Genomic DNA, 21,036 nt, shown 5'->3' with positions numbered 1-21,036 from the left:
TACCAAATCCATAAAAAAAAAAGGATCCGGCGCATCCATTTTTGCATATTCTGCGCCGGATCCGTTGTATCAGGCTGGATTGTGCCTGATGCCAAAAAAAACAATATGTGAATGTAGCCTTAGTGGGAGATTTATCAAAATGAAGTGTGAAGGGGTAAAAAAAAGTTAAGTAATTGCCCAAAATCAAACAAGCAGTTTTTCTTTAATTTTCTAAAGGGTCTCTAAAAAAACAAAAAAAACCCCGAAAACATAGGGTTCTGAATTTCTTTCATTTGTGACCCACTTTGATATTTTCCAAATACATGCAAGTAACTAAATATATTTTCCAAACATTCAGCTACTGATTACTTAGGCTGATCATGTCCAGTAGTCATCAATTAGAACGGATCCGTTGGCAAAAAAGTTCTGCAAACACAACTTTGTTTGTTTTCAAAATATTTGATTTTTGCAGGATCCAGTTTTTTTTTTTGTTTTTGTTTTTTTTTTAACACGGGAGTCTATGGAAAATTGATCTGTTAACTGATTGCTATTTAGCCATCCATTTTTCATTTGTAAAGGATCCGTTTTTTTTTCTTACTGGATCAGTTTCAAATGGAAGATAAATGTCAGCCAGTTAACGATCTGTTTTCCTTAGACTCCAATGCTAAAAAAAAAAACAGATTCGGGGAAAAATCAATTTTTTCAAAACTGTCAAGAAAGTTGTGTTTGTGTATTTTGTAAGTGATTATTGGACATGTGAATTCCGCCGAAGGCTAGGTTCACATGTTTTGCATCAGTCACATGCGTTGCTTGACGCATGTGACTGATGCGCTGTACAACGGATGACAATGAACAGAATTTTCTTTGTCGGACTCCGTTGTGTGCAGGGGGCGGAGCGCGAGGTGGCGGAGTTCGGGGTGGGTGGCGCTTATGACGTCAGTGCCGTGGGGACTGCAGGGCTGGGGACAGGTGAGTGTGTGTGTGAGTGTATGCTTAGTGCGGGAGGGGCCGGAGCCGAGCGGGGAAGTGTCAGGCTCCCTGCACAGCCAGGGTAAATATCGGGTAAAAGCAAAGCACTTTTGCTTGGTTACCCGATATTTATCTTGGTTACCAGCATACACCGCTTAGCGCTGGCTCCCTGCACACGTAACCACTTTAAATATCGGGTAACTAACCAAAGCGCATTGCTTGGTTACCCGATGTGTATCCTGGTTACGGGTGCAGGGAGCCAGAAAGAGCATGCGCAGCAAAATCCTACGGAATGCGCTGCTCAAAAAACATTACAGGCTGCGTTGCTCCCGCCCGGCGGTCAGTTAGAAAACGACTGACCGCAACGCAGCATCATCAGTCACAATCCGTCACTAATAGAAGTCTATGGGAAAAAACTGGATTCCTGCAAAATATTTTGCAGGATACCGTAATTCCTCAAGGTGACCGATTGTGACTGATGCAAAACAACGGAAATGTGAACTTAGCCTAATATGTGATGTGACCACAAGTTGCCCGACGATTCTAGATCCTTATCAAAGAGGAACGGAATTTTTAACGCATGATATTTTCTGAAGATTTGACGGTTTTCATTGGTTGTAAATGTTTGGGGGGTTTTTTGGGTTTTTTTTCCCTCTCTTCCCCCCTCCCTTGCTGTGTTTATAGCACTGCTGTTTTAGGTTAATTAATAATTAATACGCCGGTGACAGCGTGGTTCATGTTACGGCTAACTGGCTCCAGCTAGTGATTGTAGTGTAGTTGTATTCCGTGCCTTTGTGTTTGCACGGTGCACACATCCGCCAGATAATAAGTCATTGCAACACAAAATCCTGTACAGACTACAGTGGAACCTTGGATTACGAGCTTAATTAGTTCCCGGACTGTGCTCTTAAACCAAGTTACTCTTATATCAAAGTGAATTTTCCCATAGGAAATAATTGAAACGTAGAGAATTCGTTCCACAACCCAAAAATATTTACTGTATTTATACAAACTTATTACAGTAATACAAAATAATATACTGTATTCATATAAATTATTACAGTGCACTAATACAAAATACTGCACAGTAAAAGCATATAAAACACATTAAACTGTGTGTTAGCTTACAATAGAATTGTTGGTGTGCAAGAGATACAATACAAGCAATGTGCTGCACTGGCTCAATAAGAGTACAATACTGTATCCACAAATGCAAATTGATATGATATATAGTATATACTGTACTGTACAATGGTGTACTGTATACAGTACATATGTACAGAAAGTTGCCTCCAGAGCGCGGTGAAAGGACAGAACCGGAAGTGTGCACGGTGAGTATTTGCTCTTATTGCAAATCATTGCTCTTAAACCAAGTTACATATTTGTAAGAAGCTTTGCTTGTCTTGCAAAACGCTCTCAAACCAAGTTACTCTTAATCCAAGGTTCCGCTGTACTTGTAAAGTTTGTGTTTTTTTTATGGGTTTTTTTTTTGTCTTTGCTTTTTATTTGATCATCATTCCATCTTTTCTTCCAATTGCAAAAGCCTTTGCACTTGGCGTCCAACCTCCCGGAGCGCTCCGATCAGGTCTTGCAAACAGGAATGGCATCAGAGGGAAGAAGGAGAATAGTTCTTTTCGTTACTTTGTAATGTTTAATGACAGTTCGAGGTATTAGGGACCGTATGCGTTTTGTGTCTTGGCAACTGTTACCTAGTGACAAGTCTTAACCGCCACCGGCCATTGGCTGGGACATAAAGACAGAGTCACCTTTCCGACGTTCTGCTCTCCTGCATCAGCTTTTGCTGGGGAGAGGACGAGGAGGAGGAGGGGGGTGGTGGAGCGATGATGGGAGGGAGGAAAAAAAAGGGAGGAGGAGGAAGAGGAGGAGGAGCAGGGGGCTCAGGTGCAAGCAGTAATAATGCAAGAGTGAGAGCGAAAAGGGAGAACGAGAATGTGAGAAATAGCGACAACCTCCACGCAAGAAGCATCTCTGTAACTGGACCTCAGCGCCAAGTTGACTACCCAGCTCCAAAGCAGGAGAGCCTAGGTGAGAAGTGTTCCTCTATTCCATTATTGTGGGTGCACAGCTTCCTAATTTTGTCCTGATGATGTGCACTAAGGTGGGAGAAGAAGACATCAGGCAGGTCCTATAATTTGTAACGAGGGAGAAGGATGGAGGCAGAGCAACTCGTATCTCAACTTGAGGAACGATGAGGAAATGTCTTTTTTTTTTTGCTTTTTTCGGAAACTGCTGTGTAGCTGTAGCAGGCATTCCTTTAGATGGTATCTCCGCTGCTGCCTCCCACCTCCCCGGCACATCTCAGACGCCGACAGTTTTGCATCTATTTAGGAAAAAAAAGGGCTGACAATAGAGGTGGTAGGCTGAACGAAGAACCGGCGAAGTTCAGGAGGACAATGTGACCTTGGTTATCCTTTTTTGAAGCGAGGATGCCTTTTTGTCTCCTGCGACCCTTTTTCACATTCACATATGTGATGGGAATCGTAGCGTCAGTCCCTCTTTTTAACCCTTTTCATTCACATCCCGGGAGAGGTAAATCGATTTACACCCCCTTAACGCGAATTGATCCGAAAGGGCAAAGGCGATTTTTGGGGGCTTTGTTTTTGTCTTTTTTGCCTGTAACATTAAGTTGTTATTTTTTCGATGACTTATTGAAAGTTTACTCCTAAATAATTGATGTGCATTATATCTGCGCCTGGCGGGGGAAGGCTATTTTCGAGAGATCGCTTTTCCATCTTTGTATGGATCTGTGCCGAGATGTAATGTATAGGAAACGAGTGTTCTCCTGGGCATTTTTTTTTTTTGCATGCACCAATATTACATGGAAAGAGGCTGCTAAATGCTCTCTGTGTGTCGCAAATTAGGTCAGACAGGTTGTAAGGTAAATGCAATAGTGATTTGCTAATGATTTCGACACAATAACAGGTGGAAAGTATAAGGTTGGACATATAGGTTTGGATGCTCGATGTGAAGATTTGAGCGTGCACAATTATAGATTTTCCATGTAGGATTTTTTTTTTTTAGTCCATATCAGTTAAACGGTTTGTGCTTTTAGCTACTTTGGCTTGAGATGCCGAGATATTTTAAGATGCCTCTTGACTCCCCCCTCCTAATTCCGATTTTCATGTCTAAAGATAAACTATCTCTGGAGAATAGACTGGCCACCCTATACTCCACCTCCTTGCTCTCTTAGCCAGAAAGAAGGACCTGATTCACGGATATGTTTTCTTTTTTTGTAGTTAGGCTTTCCATATAATTTCTCCCTCTGTTTTTATTTTATTTTTTCTCTTTATTTGTAGCTTCCTTCACCAATGATACAGGATACAGGAGCTCTCGACTTTAGCAGCCCTTCACCGTGCTTGCTAAGAATGGATACCAGAAGCCCAATCGAGAGAGCTGCACCGACCTTTCACTCATTAAGTTTTACCTTGCTGGGTGTTGAGTTATTTTTCTCGAATCCTACCTTGGAGAAGAAAAGGTGAGTGAGCTCTGGGAATAACCACGCGTTTTATGGATTGGGAATGAGTGACTTTGGAAAGCCATTCTACTGATGGAAGAGGATGCTGAAAGAAGTCCTAAGGCTCAGAAGTGGTGGGTCTTAAGACTGGCATGCCCAGCCAACGTTTTACCACCATTCTTTAGAATTTCATTCCTGGAGACCAACATTACAAACCATGAACCAGTCACAACTGCTTGATTGGAGGACATTGAACACAAGTGGATTCTTCCTGAACTCCTCGGAGCATCACCCTTGCCCACTTGGGTTTGGACACTACAATTCAGTGGACATATGCATACTGGAAACTACCGTCATTGTGCTGCTAACGTTCTTGATAATTACTGGGAATCTGACCGTTATCTTCGTCTTTCATTGTGCCCCGTTACTCCATCATTACACCACCAGCTACTTCATCCAGACTATGGCATATGCAGACTTGCTTGTGGGAGTCAGTTGCTTGGTTCCCACGTTATCCCTTCTCCACTATTCCACAGGAGTCCATGAATCTTTGACGTGTCAAGTGTTTGGCTATATAATTTCCGTGCTAAAAAGCGTCTCCATGGCTTGTTTAGCGTTCATCAGTGTGGATCGATATTTGGCCATCACCAAGCCGCTTTCCTACAACCAGCTGGTAACACCATGCAGACTGCGCCTCTGCATCATCCTTATCTGGATTTATTCATGTTTGATCTTCTTGCCATCGTTTTTTGGCTGGGGTAAGCCTGGCTACCATGGGGACATCTTTGAGTGGTGTGCCATATCTTGGCACACCAGTGCCTATTTCACTGGCTTCATTGTGTGCCTGCTCTACGCTCCCGCCGCCCTGGTTATATGTTTTACATACTTTCACATCTTCCGCATTTGTCGACAGCACACCAAAGAAATTAGCGACCGCCGGGCACGCTTCCCCAGTCACGAAGCTGAGTCAACTGGTGAAAGCGGGCCCGGTCACAGCCCTGATCGACGCTACGCGATGGTCTTGTTCCGGATCACCAGCGTTTTCTATATGCTATGGCTCCCATACATTATATACTTTTTATTGGAGAGTTGGCGGGCGCTGGAAAACCCTGCCTTGTCTTTTCTAACTACCTGGTTGGCCATAAGCAATAGTTTCTGTAACTGTGTCATCTACAGCCTGTCCAACAGTGTTTTCCGCCTCGGTCTCCGGAGGCTGTCCGAAACGATATGTTCACCGTGTATGTGTTCGAAAGACAAGAACGAACGGGAACCTAAACCAAGAAAACGTGCTAACTCCTGTTCTATATAAAGTCGTTCTAGTGACAATCAGATGCTTAAGGAGCACAACGGCACCAGGCCCCAGGATGCTGCTTTCTCAAAACCGTCTACAACCATTATTTTTTTTAATATTTTTTTTTTTTTTTTAACACCTCATTTTGTTTTGCGTTTTTTTCATTTGCGTTGGAAATGTGAAATCGTAAACCCCGATCCAAACAGACATGCAAAGAGCACACAATGCGGTGCACCTCTGTCCAAAAAAAAGAGTCTTGCCTTCGTAGGAGGGGAGCAGAGTATCAAAGAAAACAAAAATGGTGTCCGGTTTGGTTAAAATTGGCTAATTAATGCCGATAATCTGCAAAAAATATCAGATATCGCCCAAAAGGTCATTTCCTCTTATTCACTTTAAATATATAATGTCTTCATTGCCTTTTACTGGGAAAATAAAACTATTACTTGTCCGAGGCTCGTGTTACTAAATGCTACCTAACCGCGGTGATGGACTATGACGTAACCTGAAGGCGACCAAATTGCTGTTTTACAAAGTACTGTATTTTTTATTTTTTAGGTTTAATTGTATTGATGCGTGATGATTATTACACCAGTTCAGTATAAGAAGACGAGTAGGCGGAAAGCCACTGTCACTGACTGGTTCCAGAGTTTACAAATGCCTGTGCAATTTTTCAGGTGACGATGAAGTGTTCTGCCATGTTCCACGAGTTTCCCCGAGACGCCAGCTGCCTTTTCCTATGAAATACCTTTATCAGACCTGACTTGCCAACTCGTAACGGAGCTGCTACGAATGTTTTTATCTATAATTGATGGGTATTAGCGATCTCCAAATTAGATATCTTTTTAGCCTTTGTGTAAAGTAGACCTCTCCGACCAACCTTCCCGGAAGCGGCGGTGACGAGACATTTAATTTATGTCCTATATGTAAGTAATCATACATTGCTTCTTGTATTTATCGATCAGTCTTACTAAAGACGTGGCTCTGGTTTCCAAGTAGAGGCTTTTTGCAGTCCTGACCACGCGGATGTTATTGAGGCTTTTTGTCAGACCGGCTCCTTCCAGAATTAGAAGCAGTGAAATTATTTTTTATTATTTATTTTGGTTATTCCCAGAACAATTGGTGATTTTTTTTACCACCCATGCAAAAAAGACACAAAATCTAGAATCTATAATGGACTTTGTTTCTGCTATACATTTATTCCATAGTTCATCCAGCTTGCTGCTGTTTTTGACCGTTCCTTGTGCAGTTTCACTGTACACATTATATATTTAATAATAAAATAATAAAAAAGTCTAGTAATACAAGGAATCTCTGTGATCTTTACCCGGTGCCTTTTTTTAAATACATAGAAAAATATATGAATATATTTAAAATAAATAAAAAAAAATAAAATATATATATATATATATATATATATATATATATATATATATATACGGTATATATATATATATATATATATATATATATATATATATACGGTATATATATATATATATATATATATATATACAATATAACACACATACATATATATGAGGGAAAAATATATATAATTTAGGTTTTGTGTAAAAAAAAAATTCTATATATAATACAATAATATTTCTATTTTTAGAATATGATATATCAAAAATTAAAATACATATAATCCGTTTATATTTTGTATATTTGTGTGCATATATACACATGCGTGCACACACAAAATATAAATTGATTATATATCTTTTTTAGTTTAATTTTAAATATATTTTATTATATTTTTTGTGTATGTATACATATATACATACACAATCTAAAAATATAAATATATATCTATGTGTGTCTTAAATATATATATTATATATACATATATATGTATGTATGTATGTATACATGTATGTGTGTATGTATGTAAGGCTACTTTCACACATCAGTTTTTTGGCATTAGGCACAATCTGGCGTGTGCCTGATGCAATGGATCCGGCGCGGAATATGCAAAAACGGATGCGCAAGATCCTATGGATCCGGCGCATCCGGTTTTGCATCCGTTTCGTCCGGTTTTTTTGCTGGATCTGTTTTTTTCCCAATACATTGGAGCATGCTCAGTTTACAAAAATGGATCCGGCGGCCGCATCCGTTTTTTGCCGAATCCGGCGTCCATAGGATTGTAAATCACGCCGTATCGCGCCAGATCCGGTGCGATGCGTTTTTTTCTCAGAGACAATAAACGTTGCAAGAGACGTTCCATCCGGCTGCCACATTAGCCAATTACGACGGATCCGGCAAAAGCCGGATGCGACGCAAGGCCTCAGGCCCAATCCGGTGCTAATACAAATCAATGGGGATAAAACAGATCCGGCACTGGATCCGTTTTATCCGTTTTTTTCCGGATTGTGCCTGATGGAAAAAAAACTGATGTGTGAAAGTAGCCTAAAAACTGGGAATGATCAGCACAACAGGAGCCAACATCTGAGTGGAGGGGTCACTTTATATCCTTGCAGTTCATCTGTGTATTTATTCTTTGCAGAATCCATTTACATATATTTCTGTTGCGGTGGTGCAAAATGGCAGCTGACAAACCAAAAATGAATGCAACTTTAAAAATGTCCATGTTGCATTTATTCTTGCAATGTTTGACCTACAGGTTTTGATCCAATTATATTTAAACAGCAGCATTTTCATTCTTTCAGTTTGCGCACTACTTTTTTTTTTTCCCATTGAGGCGTAATTAATGTACTAATGCTGCTGTATTTTTCTAGATGAAAAACTCATTAAAAATGCTGCATGTGAATATGCCCTGATTTTGGATGTACAAGTGATGTTCGTTTACACAGTGAATCCTTTGCAAAATCTGCATGAAGATTTTGATGCTGTTTTTGATGTGGTTTTTTCACATTTTTGCGCTCAATAGATTCCACTGTGTTAGGCTAAAAAAACCTCAAAACCCCAGGCTTCCACCCTAAGGCCATGTGCGCACTAGAAAGTGCCATTTTCTTAAGAAAAAAACTGACCCTCTTAAAGAATCCCGCACCCACAGTAAAAGAACCGCACCAGAACCGCAGCGAAATCCGCATGCGGTTTTGCCGTGGTTTGCTGTGGATTTACCGCAAATTTTCCGCAAGTTGTTCCCTGCGGTTTTTTTTACCATCATATATGGCAAAAACCGCAGGTACCTGCGGAAAAGAAATGCCATGCTCATTAATTCCGCAGCGGAAAATCCGTGAGTAAATCCGCAGGTATAAAAAAACCGCAGAGGATTTGCTTGGGAATGACTGCAGCAATGTTACACATTTTCTGCAGCAAATCCGTGGCAAAATCCGCCGTAAATCCGCAGCGTGTGCACAGGGCCTAATGCAGTTTTCCATGTAGGATAAATGCTCCTTTTCTTATGCTTTGTTTTGTTTATTTTTTTGTGTGCAGAAAATCTACTGTGTTGCAGTTAAAGCAGGATTGTTTGGGTGTATATTTTTCCCTATAGGTGTCTATTGGGTGCCACCAAAAAAAGCATGTTAAAAAACATTTGTATATTTAGGTGCAAATCCCCAGTGTTACTGTGCTAAATAAGGGATTAATTAAAAAATGCATGAAGGGTGAATACACAGGAAAACCCCCCACAATATTCAGAACAGATTGATACTGTGTACTTTGGTGCAGACAATTGCAGAAAAAATGCAGCGTTTTTACACATAGGAAATCCACATCAAATTATCTGTAGCTGATTTTTTGCTGAATATTTTCAGCACCAATTTTGCACAAAGTTTAGAAAATTGCAGAAAGACTGCGAAACTAAGTAGCTAATGATGAGCGAGCACTACCATGCTCAGGTACTCGTAACTAGTGATGAGCACTACCATGCTCAAGTGCTCCGTACTCGTAACTAGTGATGAGCGGGCACTACCATGCTCGTGTGCTCAGTACTCGTAACTAGTGATGACCGGGCACTTCCATGCTCAGGTACTCTGTACTCGTAACTAGTGATGAGCGGGCACTACCATGCTCGGGTGCGCTGTACTCGTAACTAGTGATGAGCGGGCACTACCATGCTCGGGTGCTCAGTATTGGTAACTGGTGATGAGCGGGCACTACCATGCTCAGGTGCTCTGTACTCGTAACTAGTGATGAGCGGGCACTACCATGCTCGGGTGCTCTGTACTCGTAACTAGTGATGAGCGAGCACTACCATGCTCAGGTGCTCTGTACTCGTAACTAGTGATGAGCGGGCACTACCATGCTTGGGTGCTCGGTACTCGCAATGAGCAGTTGGATTGTCACACAGGCACTACTCAAGCACCCAAGTATAATGGAAGTCAATGGGGAAGATTTAGTGAAAAAATGCTAGAGTCCCCATCGACTTGCATTATACTTGGTTGGTGCCCATCCGAGCATCCAGCTGCTCGATATGAGTACCGAGCACCCGAGCATGGTAGTGCCCGCTCATCACAAGTTACGAATACCGAGCACCCGAGCATGATAGTGCTCGCTCATGACTAATATTTACCATGTTGTTGCTAAGGGTACCTTCACACTTTAGCGACGCAGCAGCGATCCCACCAACGATCTGACCTGGTCAGGATCGCTGCTGCATCGCTACATGGTCGCTGGTGAGCTGTCAAACAGGCAGATCTCACCAGCGACCAGTGACCAGCCCCCAGCCAGCAGCGACGTGCAAGCGACGCTGCGCTTGCATCGAGCCGGCGTCTGGAAGCTGCGGACACTGGTAACTAAGGTAAACATCGGGTATGGTTACCCGATGTTTACCTTAGTTACCAGCGCACACCGCTTAGCTTAGCGTGTGCAGGGAGCAGGAGCCGGCACTGGCAGCGTGAGAGCTGCGGAGGCTGGTAACGAAGGTAAATATCGGGTAATCACCTTGGTTACCCGATGTTTACCTTGGTTACAGCTTACCGCAGGCTGTCAGACGCCGGCTCCTGCTCCCTGCACATTCAGGATTGTTGCTCTCTCGCTGTCACACACAGCGATGTGTGCTTATCAGTGGGAGAGCAACAATAAAAAAACGAACCAGCCCTGTGTGTAAAGAGCAGCGATCTCACAGCAGGGGCCAGATCGCTGCTCAGTGTCACACGCAGCGAGATCGCTAATGAGGTCACAAAAAACGTGACTCAGCAGCGATCTCAGTAGCGATCTCGCTGTGTGTGAAGTACCCCTAAAAAAAATTGTGCACATTTCACCTGCTGCATTGCAAATGGTAAAATCTGTGATAAACTCCATTGTTTTAGGAAATCCCCAAGTGCTGCAACTGTAATATGCAGTGGATTTTCTTCATAGTCCGTGTGAAAATCAGCTGTGCACTCCCCCCATGGGAATGAACCTCAATACTTGAGCTCATGTTACTTTTAGCTTTATTTTAATGAGTCATATGTAATTAGTGCAAATTGTGGTCAAACAATGGTTTCCAGGGTCACCACATGCTCATGGTTTTCCATTGTTTCCAAATTGATGGTGACCTTCTATTCACCCATGTAAGTGATCAATGATCGCACCTGCCCTCGCCTTTTACACCTTGGTTGTATACACACATATACATATATATATATATATATATATATATATATATATATATATATATATATATATATATATATATATATATATATATATATATATATATATATATATATATATATATATACACATACACATATACACACATATACATCTAGGTTTAGCTTATAGCCACTTGTTCATTAAAGGGAACTAACCAGCAGGATTTTCATATATAAAGTAAAGCCAGTGCTATACTGGCGCTAGGATGCTGAATGTAAATATACCTTTTGTTCAGAGATTGGAGGTTTTATTTCAGAAATATGTGCAAGTAAAGTTCTAACAATGCACTGATATTTGACAGGTGCAACAGGGGCAGGAATATGTGGGTTGGGTCTTGCTATCTATTCCCGCCCCTGTCTGCTTGCCTGGTCTTTGATCAATCTGTCATCTTCATAGTTGCTCATTCCGGCGCAGGCAGACAGGCAGGAATAGATAGGGAAGACCCCACCCACATATTCCTGCCCCTGTTGCACCTGTCAATCAAATAGCAGTGCATTGCTGGAACTTTACTTGCACATATGTCTGAAATAAAACATCCAGTCTCAGAACAAAAGCTCTGCTTACATTCAGCATCCTAGCACCAGTATAGCACAGGCTTGAAAATCCTGATGGTTGGTTCCCTTTAAACAAACAAAAGTAGCAAAAATTATTAGAGGAATGTATTAGGAATATAAAATGAAACTCAATAGGAGATGTAGTGGTGTCTGTATAAGTTGTCACCCAACTTGACCCTTAGGGTGCGTTCCCATGATTAGTGTTTGAAGCATTTTGGATGTAGCGTGTTTTCGCTGCGTTGTACAGTATAAATACAGTGGATGGGATTTCTAGAAATCCCGTGCCCACTGTGCTTGTTTTTACCACAGCAAACACTGACTTGCGGTGCGGTTTTCCAGGCCCCAGCATGTCACTCATTTGCTGTGCTCCGTAGGGAGAACACAAGCAGGAGACCGCAGTGCACTGAAGCCTGATCGTGGGTACGAGCAGGTGCGGTCTCCTGCGTTTTCCTGAGAAGAGATCCACGGCCCCGCAGGTCAGGACCCGCTGCGATTTGGTTCCTCGTATTAATTTGTAGCTAGAAATTGAAACTGTTTACAAAAATTAGACATTTTAATGGATGTTATAGGTTCTTTTTTTTTTTACCTTTTGCAAAAGCTGTACATTATTGCTACCACGTTTCCTTGAAAATAAGACCTAGCAGGAGTTTTCTCCAAGGCTTAAATATAAGACATCCCCCGAAAATAAGACCTAGTCTCGGTTCAATAATGAAGTGTCCATGTAGATAAAAAAGTTAGACTCCTGCAGGACACTTCATTATAGAAAGCAGACACCCCCAAAAGAAAGAAGACCCCGCCATCATACTCACCAGACGCCAACCGGGAGCAGTGGAACGCATCAGCGACCTGCGACGGAACACACAGGTCAGATTGCGCACACACACAGGTCAGATTGCGCACACACACAGGTCAGATTGCGCACACACACAGGTCAGATTGCGCACACACACAGGTCAGATTGCGCACACATACACAGGTCAGATTGCGCGCACACACAGGTCAGATTGCGCACACACATAGGTCAGATTGCGCACACACACACAGGTCAGATTGCGCACACACACACAGGTCAGATTGCGCACACACACAGGTCAGATTGCGCACACACACAGGTCAGATTGCGCACACACACAGGTCAGATTGCGCACACACACAGGTCAGATTGCGCACACACACACAGGTCAGATTGCGCACACACACAGGTCAGATTGCGCACACACACACAGGTCAGATTGCACACACACACAGGTCAGATTGCACACGCACACAGGTCAGATTGCACATGCACACACACACAGGTCAGATTGCACACACACACACACACACACAGGTCAGATTGCACACACACACACACACACACACACACACACACACAGGTCAGATCGCACACACACGTCAGATCGCACACACAACACATCCAGCAATATCGATTGCTTCTCGGCGGCTTAAGGACCTGTGCACTGTGTGCAGTGGAGCTTCCAGGACCTGTGGGAGGAACTCATTAAACAAAGAGACGAGAGCAGAGAGTCCCCTGCTGGCCGGAAGCAAGTGGTATCACGGGATGTGGGGAGTGTGTGCACGTGCGATATGTGGTGTGAGTGTGCGTGTGATCTGATGTGTGCGTCGGCAAGAAGCAAGGAAGGACGGCGTGCAGTATACCTGCTGGGTGCACCCACCGAGGATCACAGGAGGACCTGGGAGCCACGCAGACGCCCGGGATCTGGCAAGTTTGATGATCCTTGAAGGGGGATCTGCATTTTTGGGGGTGGTAAACTTACTCCAAACCATTTCTCGGGGCAAAAGAAAATATAAGACGGTGTCTTATTTTTGGGGGAGAAGGGTAGATTGTAATAATATGAGACTATAACCAGCTTTAATTTATAAAGGTGTGCGTTTTCACATGAAAATTCTACAGGAAAATTGTCTTTACCGCTTCCTGTCCGGGGTCACATCTGTGCTAATATTTCCAGTTTTCTGATCATTCACAGGGACAAGACACATGACAGACGCTGGTATTGTCCAATGAACCTGAGTTGACAATATTATGGCATCCAACATCTACCAAAAATAGTGCGGCGTTGCCTTTTGTTTTTCTCAACCTTTTTGGGTGAAATCTGAATCCTCCAACACAGATGTGGTTACCCAGTTTTGCCCTCCCTCATATTACGCCATTCATCGGATGTAATATTTCCCCTGCAGCGTCCACTGTTTTCTCTGGCCACATCAGCTGTTAGTGGAAATTCAGACTCTGGGTTGGAATCAGCCGTTTGCTCCGGGGGTCACATTGTGAAAGGTGTCGTCTCCGAAGGCTCAACCTCCTTTTAGGTTTCAGGTCTGAGTGTTGTTAAACTTCCGTTCCTTCCCAAGATTACGATCAGAGGTCACCCTGGACGCTCACATATGTGATGCAATTCGCAGGTTACTTGCAGATCATTGCGGCTCTATCTGGCTCTGCACCTGCTTGTTGTTGGGACAGGACTGGTGGGTGCAGCATTGCTAAAAGTGCACTAGATCAAATGGTTTGTCTTATAAAGACACATAAGAGATGATCTCTAGTGGAGTATGAAGTCCATATGCCTTAATGGGAGCTTTGCAGGTGATTCTTGCCGTCTGAGCCACGAGCAGAATGAATCCCCCTCCTGAGAATACTGTAAATAGCGACAAAAACTACCCCCCTCTCTCCTTACGGAGCATAATGCACAATTTTAGTTTAAAGGAGCAAAGCGGTTATCTCTGTGAGAATCTGATGGCTGCAGGTCGTAGATTTGGGGTGGATTTAGACTAGCCTACCCATGGTGTTTAAACTACCATCAAGCTGATCAGCGATCATGCAATAATAACCTAAGACAGATCACATTTTCCCACTCGCTAATACAATCGTTTGGGTGCATAGACTGACATTCTTCTCGGCTGCACATGCTCTTATTAATCAGGACAATGTACTGCAAACTTAAAAATAATTTCACCCCATGATCGCTTGTTCATCAAATGATTAGCAGCCTGTTTACTTTGGCCTGTCATCGAAAAACGAGAGCTCCTTTGAATGCTCAGCTAATGTCAATGCACCTTTAAAGGGAATCTGTCAGGTCACTTTGTAGTACAATACTAATGTTATCTTTAAATAGAGCTTAAGGAGACCTTTCAGGATCAGTAACTTTTATAGCTCTACCTTATCCTGTTATCTTGTATGCTGCAAAGAATTCAGTGAAGTAGTAAATAGTCAAGCATACAGTATGTAAATGCAAACTGCATATTCCCTGCTGCCCACCCACCTCTGTGCTGGCATCAGTAAAGGTGGCTTTACACACTGCAACATCGCAAACGACATCGCTGTAACGTCACCGGTTTTGTGACGTAATAGCGACCTCCCCAGCGACATTGCAGTGTGTGAAACACATCAGCGACCTGGCCCCTGCTGTGAAGTTGCTGATCGCTACAAATCGTTCAGGACCATTCATTGGTCCTTTGTTTCCCGCTGTGCAGCATGATCGCTAGAAAGTCTCAGTGTGTAAAGGGGACTTAAAACACTGGAAACGAGTGATGTGTCACAATATCTGTCAATCACTATTTTCTGTCAGTCGGTCTCTCCCTCTCGGTCTCTATTCTCTCTCTGTCGGTCCGTCACTATCTCTGACCCTCTCTCACAGTCTGTCGATCATTTTCCCCTCCTCTCTCATACTCACCGATCCCCGATCCCCGGCGCGGCGCTGCACGGCATTCACACTGCTGCGGCGGCTTTTACTATTTTGAAAAAGCCAGCCGCTCATTAAACAATTTCGTATTCCCTACTTTCCCCGCCCACAGGCGCCTATGATTGGTGGCAGTGAGACACGCCCCCACGCTGAGTGACAGGTGTCTCACTGCACCCAATCACAGCAGCCGGTGGGCGGGTCTATACTGTGCAGTGAAATAAATAATTAAATAATTAAAAAAAACGGCGTGCGGTCCCCCCCAATTTTAATACCAGCCAGATAAAGCCATATGGCTGAAGGCTGGTATTCTCAGGATGGGGAGCTCCACGTTATGGGGAGCCCCCCAGCCTAACAATATCAGTCAGCAGCCGCCCAGAATTGCCGCATACATTATATGCAACAGTTCTGGGACTGTACCCGGCTCTTCCCGATTTGCCCTGGTGCGTTGGCAAATCGGGGTAATAAGGAATTATTGGCAGCCCATAGCTGCCAATAAGTCCTAGATTAATCATGTCAGGCGTCTCCCCGAGATCCCTTCCATGATTAATCTGTAAATTACAGTAAATAAACACACACAACTGAAAAATCCTTTATTAGAAATAAAAAACAGAAACAAATTCCCTCATCACCAATTTAATCAGCCCCAAAAAGCCCTCCATGTCCGGCGTAATCCACGGACCTCCAGCGTCGCATCCAGCTCTGCTGCATGCAGGTGACAGGAGCAGCAGAAGACACCGCGGCTCCTGTCACCTCCACGCAGCTAATGAAGACAGCCGCGCGATCAGCTGAGCTGTCACTGAGGTTACCTGGATCCAGCGGTGGATGCAGCGGTGGCCGCGGGTAACCTCAGTGACAGCTCAGCTGATGGCGCTACTCACCTCAGTTGCTGCGTGGAGCTGACCGGAGCGGCGGTGAGTAGCGCGATCAGCTGAGCTGTCACTGAGGTTACCCGCGGCCACTGCTGCATCCACCGCTGGATCCAGTGACAGCGGGTAACCTCAGTGACAGCTCAGCTGATCGCGCGGCTGTCTTCATTAGCTGCGTGGAGGTGACAGGATCGGCTGTGTCTTCTGCTGCTCCTGTCACCTGCATGCAGCAGAGCTGGAAGCGACGCTGGAGGTCCGTGGATTACGCCGGACATGGAGGGCTTTTTGGGGCTGATTAAATTGGTGATGAGGGAATTTGTTTCTGTTTTTTATTTCTAATAAAGAATTTTTCAGTTGTGTGTGTTTATTTACTGTAATTTACAGATTAATCATGGAAGGAATCTCTGGGAGACGCCTGACATGATTAATCTAGGACTTATTGGCAGCTATGGGCTGCCAATAACTCCTTATTACCCCGATTTGCCAACGCACCAGGGCAAATCGGGAAGAGCCGGGTACAGTCCCAGAACTGTCGCATATAATGTATGCGGCAATTCTGGGCGGCTGCTGACTGATATTGTTAGGCTGGGGGGCTCCCCATAACGTGGAGCTCCCCATCCTGAGAATACCAGCCTTCAGCCGTATGGCTTTATCTGGCTGGTATTAAAATTGGGGGGGACCGCACGCCGTTTTTTTTAATTATTTATTTATTTCACTGCACAGTATAGACCCGCCCACCGGCTGCTGTGATTGGGTGCAGTGAGACACCTGTCACTCAGCGTGGGGGCGTGTCTCACTGCAACCAATCATAGGCGCCTGTGGGCGGGGAAAGTAGGGAATACAAAATTGTTTAATGAGCGACCGGCTTTTTCAAAATAGTAAAAGCCGCCGGAGCAGTGTGAATGCCGTGCAGCTCCGCGCTGGGGATCGGGGATCGGTGAGTATGAGAGAGGAGGGGAAAATGACCGACAGACTGTGAGAGAGGGGCAGAGATAGTGACGGACCGACAGAGAGAGAATAGAGACCGAGAGGGAGAGACCGACTGACAGAAAATAGTGATTGACAGATATTGTGACACATCACTCGTTTCCAGTGTTTGACTAGCTAGGTCGTTCTGCAGGTCTGGATCGCTGTTGCGTCGTTGGCCAGGTTTGCCTGTTTGACAGCTCACCAGAGACTCACCAGAGACTTTGTAGCGATCCCGGCCAGGTTGGGAACGCTGGTGGGATCGCTGAAAGTCTCAGTGTGTAAAGGGGCCTTAACAGTAAATCTAGACTGAATTTGCACTGTCCCCCCCCCCACCCACCCACCCACCCACCCACCCATACTCCCTTCTACCTCTCGGCAATGAAGTGAATACACTGGGAGATTGGTGGGGGGAGCATTGAATATGCAAATTGCATACACTTGACTGGTATGCAAGAGACACTGAATTTAAATGCTCTTACGACAAGATAACAGGATAAGGTAGAATAAGAAAACTTACTGATCCTGGAAGGTTAATGATCCTGGAAGGTTAATGATCCTGGAAGGTCTCCTTAAGATCTACTTAAAGGGAACCTGTCACCAGATTTAGCAACTATAAACTGTGACCTCCACCACTGACCTCTGTATATAACAGCCTAGGCCGCGTTGTATAACGTAAAAAACACTTTCCTAATACTCACCTAGTGGGGGCAGTCCTATTCAATGGGTGTTGCTGCTCTTCGGTTTGGCACGTCCTCTCTCCGGTCCAGCGCCTCCTCTCTGCTGTGATCTCCGTCTCCTTCTTCCCAGCCCAGTGTTGATGATGCGTCTACATCAGAGGTTCCCAATTCCAGTCCTCAAGGCACACCAACAGTGCATGTTTTCAGGATTTCTTTAGCATTGCATGGGTGTTGGATTCAGCACCTTTGCAGGTGATTAAATTATCACCTGTGCAATACTAAGGAAATCCTGAAAACATGCACTGTTGGTGTGCCTTGAGGACTGGAGTTGGGAACCTCTGGTCTACATCATCCACACAAGCCTACATTGCTGTCCTGCGCAGGCACACTTTGATCTGCTCTGCTGAGGGCAGATCAAAGTACTGTAATGCACAGGCACGAGGAAAGGTTAAAGGCCATATGCGCCTGTGCACTACAATACTATGATCTGACCTCAGCAGGGCAGATCAAAGTGCGTGAGGGTGCATTATGTACATGAGTGTCAGAAAAAAGAAGACTGCGATCACCTCAGAGAGGAGGCGCCGGAGTGGAGAGCAGCGACACCCATCGGACCGGACCGTCCCTTAGTTGAGTATTCTAAAAGTGTTTTTAACATTCTACACAGCAGCCTGGGCTCTTGTATACAGTATTCCGGAACGCTATATATAAACGCTCAGTGGTGGTGGCCTCAGGTTATAGTCGCCAAATCTGATGACCGGTTCCCTTTAAATATAACATTAGTAGTGTACTACAAAATCACCTGACAGATTTCCTTTAAATGGCTCAAGTTGCCTTTACACCTTAGATAGCTGGCGGACAAACACTTATTTGTCTTTTTCTTCAGTGTACGTACACTCAGTTTTGTTGAATGTTCTTGTATTCCCAAGGTTGAGAGGATAGTGATCGGCTCCAGCCTCTAGCTATATGTACACTCACTTTTGTTGACTGTTCTTGTATTCCCAAGGATGAGAAGATGGTGATCGGCTAACAGACACTTGCCAACTTCCTCTCTCCTGAGAGATCGAACGCATCGAGCATTGACCTTCACCACGTCCAATCCTTGGGTGGCCAGTCCACCATACCAATGACATGGCCAGTCGTCATCAGGGGGTGATGGCACTTACACCAGTCGTCTTTGCTATTGCTCAGTAGTGACTGGTTCTGACATTCCTGCTACTGTCTTGTCGCAGTGTTTTAGGGGTTGCACTGTTGCCCCATTCATCTTCATTCCGTTGCGATCTTTGGCTTCCAGATCCGTGTCACTGCCAAAGCCTAAACATCTTTTAGCTGACAGCCATCTACGGTGAACGGCCAGCTTTCCCTGCCAATCCTCATATTCTCTTTATAGCCAGAACTAAAAGGACTAATTGCCTCGGTGCAATTAGTTCTTACTCTGGGAAAAGGGCCTTAAATGTAATAATTAAAACTGCGGGCAATCCTAGAATAAATAAAGATGTAATCCGTCTCTCCCGATGGCTCACCTAGTCTACCCAGCACGTTATCTGTAAAGCCCAGGCAATATCTGATTTTATGAAGACGGTTGTAAAAATCTCTTTAAAGCATTTGGTTGCCAAGGAAACATCTGATTTAAAAAGAAATGAAAAGGGAAAAAAAAACAAAACTAAAGACATCATCCTCCTTGTAGATTAGCGGAGGCTTCTCGGCATCACTCCTTTTATTTCATGCCACTTTAATATATATTGTAGATAAATGCATTATGTGTAACTTGTAGCTGTTCAGCAGACATAATACACAGGTAAAGGCATTCACTTATAAACAGAGTGCGCAGAGTCGTTCTGTTGCCTCTATCCCATATATTTGGGTTGCAGATATGCAGTGTATACTTCTCTATGTGCTTGTTTAGTTATAGCCAACATGTCTTCCTCCTTTCTTCTTCCTCCTTTCTTCTTCCTCCTTTCTTCTTCCTCCTTTCTTCTTCCTCCTTTCTTCTTCCTCCTGTCTTCTTCCTCCTGTCTTCTTCCTCCTGTCTTCTTCCTCCTGTCTTCTTCCTCCTGTCTTCTTCCTCCTGTCTTCTTCCTCCTGTCTTCTTCCTCCTGTCTTCTTCCTCCTGTCTTCTTCCTCCTGTCTTCTTCCTCCTGTCTTCTTCCTCCTGTCTTCTTCCTCCTGTCTTCTTCCTCCTGTCTTCTTCCTCCTGTCTTCTTCCTCCTGTCTTCTTCCCCCTGTCTTCTTCCCCCTGTCTTCTTCCCCCTGTCTTCTTCCCCCTGTCTTCTTCCCCCTGTCTTCTTCCCCCTGTCTTCTTCCCCCTGTCTTCTTCCCCCTGTCTTCTTCCCCCTGTCTTCTTCCCCCTGTCTTCTTCCCCCTGTCTTCTTCCCCCTGTCTTCTTCCCCATCATCCATCGCCTAGGGCCAGGTATCCAGCTTGGCTTGGTCAGTGATCACCATATCTCAATTCTCTAAACACTTGCAAGGATGGGGCATGTTGGATTTCAACGATTCTGATTCTTTGTTGTCCGTTTGTCTGGCAGCAACATACGCCTCTAATTCCTATTGAGATCATCTGAGCATGCATGTGTAGTGGTAGCCAACACCTGTTGAAGTCGTATGGGCTGTCAAAACAACATATCCCAAATAAACGCTCCGTGCACCACACCATTCACTGTCCCTAATTCAGTGGGGATGAGTTGCAAATGTGATTTAAAGGGAACCAGTCAAGTTGAATATGGTAATATAGTAAATATACTCCGGCACACTAAGGGAAATTATGAAAAAGAGTCCAGTATGGTGCTCAAAAAACGTGTTTTTTATTCAAGGTTCATACATTGTCCGACGTTTCAACCTGTCAAGGGTTTTCTTCAGGGACTATGGCAAGGGAAAAATTGAGTTTTAAATGAGCACCCAGTCGCATCAGGTGAGTATGGTTTTTCTAGTATCCAAGTGGTGCTGTGTCAACAAGTGTTGGATATCGGGACATCAATTTGTGTGTAGATGATAATGGGGAAGGGGTCACAGTCTTGTAGGTGA

The 21,036-nt window shown here is 44.1% G+C and overlaps 2 protein-coding genes across 5 annotated transcripts in view; both read left to right on the top strand.

Moving 5' to 3' along the window:
* RABGAP1L (RAB GTPase activating protein 1 like) overlaps positions 1–21,036 on the top strand; it is a 426,173-nt gene that overhangs the window by 199,886 nt on the left and 205,251 nt on the right. The gene's annotated exons all lie outside the window — the stretch shown is intronic.
* On the top strand, positions 2,836–7,018 carry GPR52 (G protein-coupled receptor 52). The gene is made up of 2 exons (XM_075320145.1): positions 2,836–2,994; positions 4,266–7,018. The coding sequence occupies exon 2, from the start codon at positions 4,641–4,643 to the stop codon at positions 5,730–5,732; it is 1,092 nt and encodes a 363-aa protein (XP_075176260.1). The 5' UTR covers positions 2,836–2,994; positions 4,266–4,640; the 3' UTR covers positions 5,733–7,018.

The sequence above is a fragment of the Anomaloglossus baeobatrachus genome, chromosome 8, assembly GCF_048569485.1.
Source record: "Anomaloglossus baeobatrachus isolate aAnoBae1 chromosome 8, aAnoBae1.hap1, whole genome shotgun sequence".
NCBI classification, from domain to species: domain Eukaryota; kingdom Metazoa; phylum Chordata; class Amphibia; order Anura; family Aromobatidae; genus Anomaloglossus; species Anomaloglossus baeobatrachus.
This window is presented reverse-complemented; position numbering and strand designations above follow the sequence as displayed.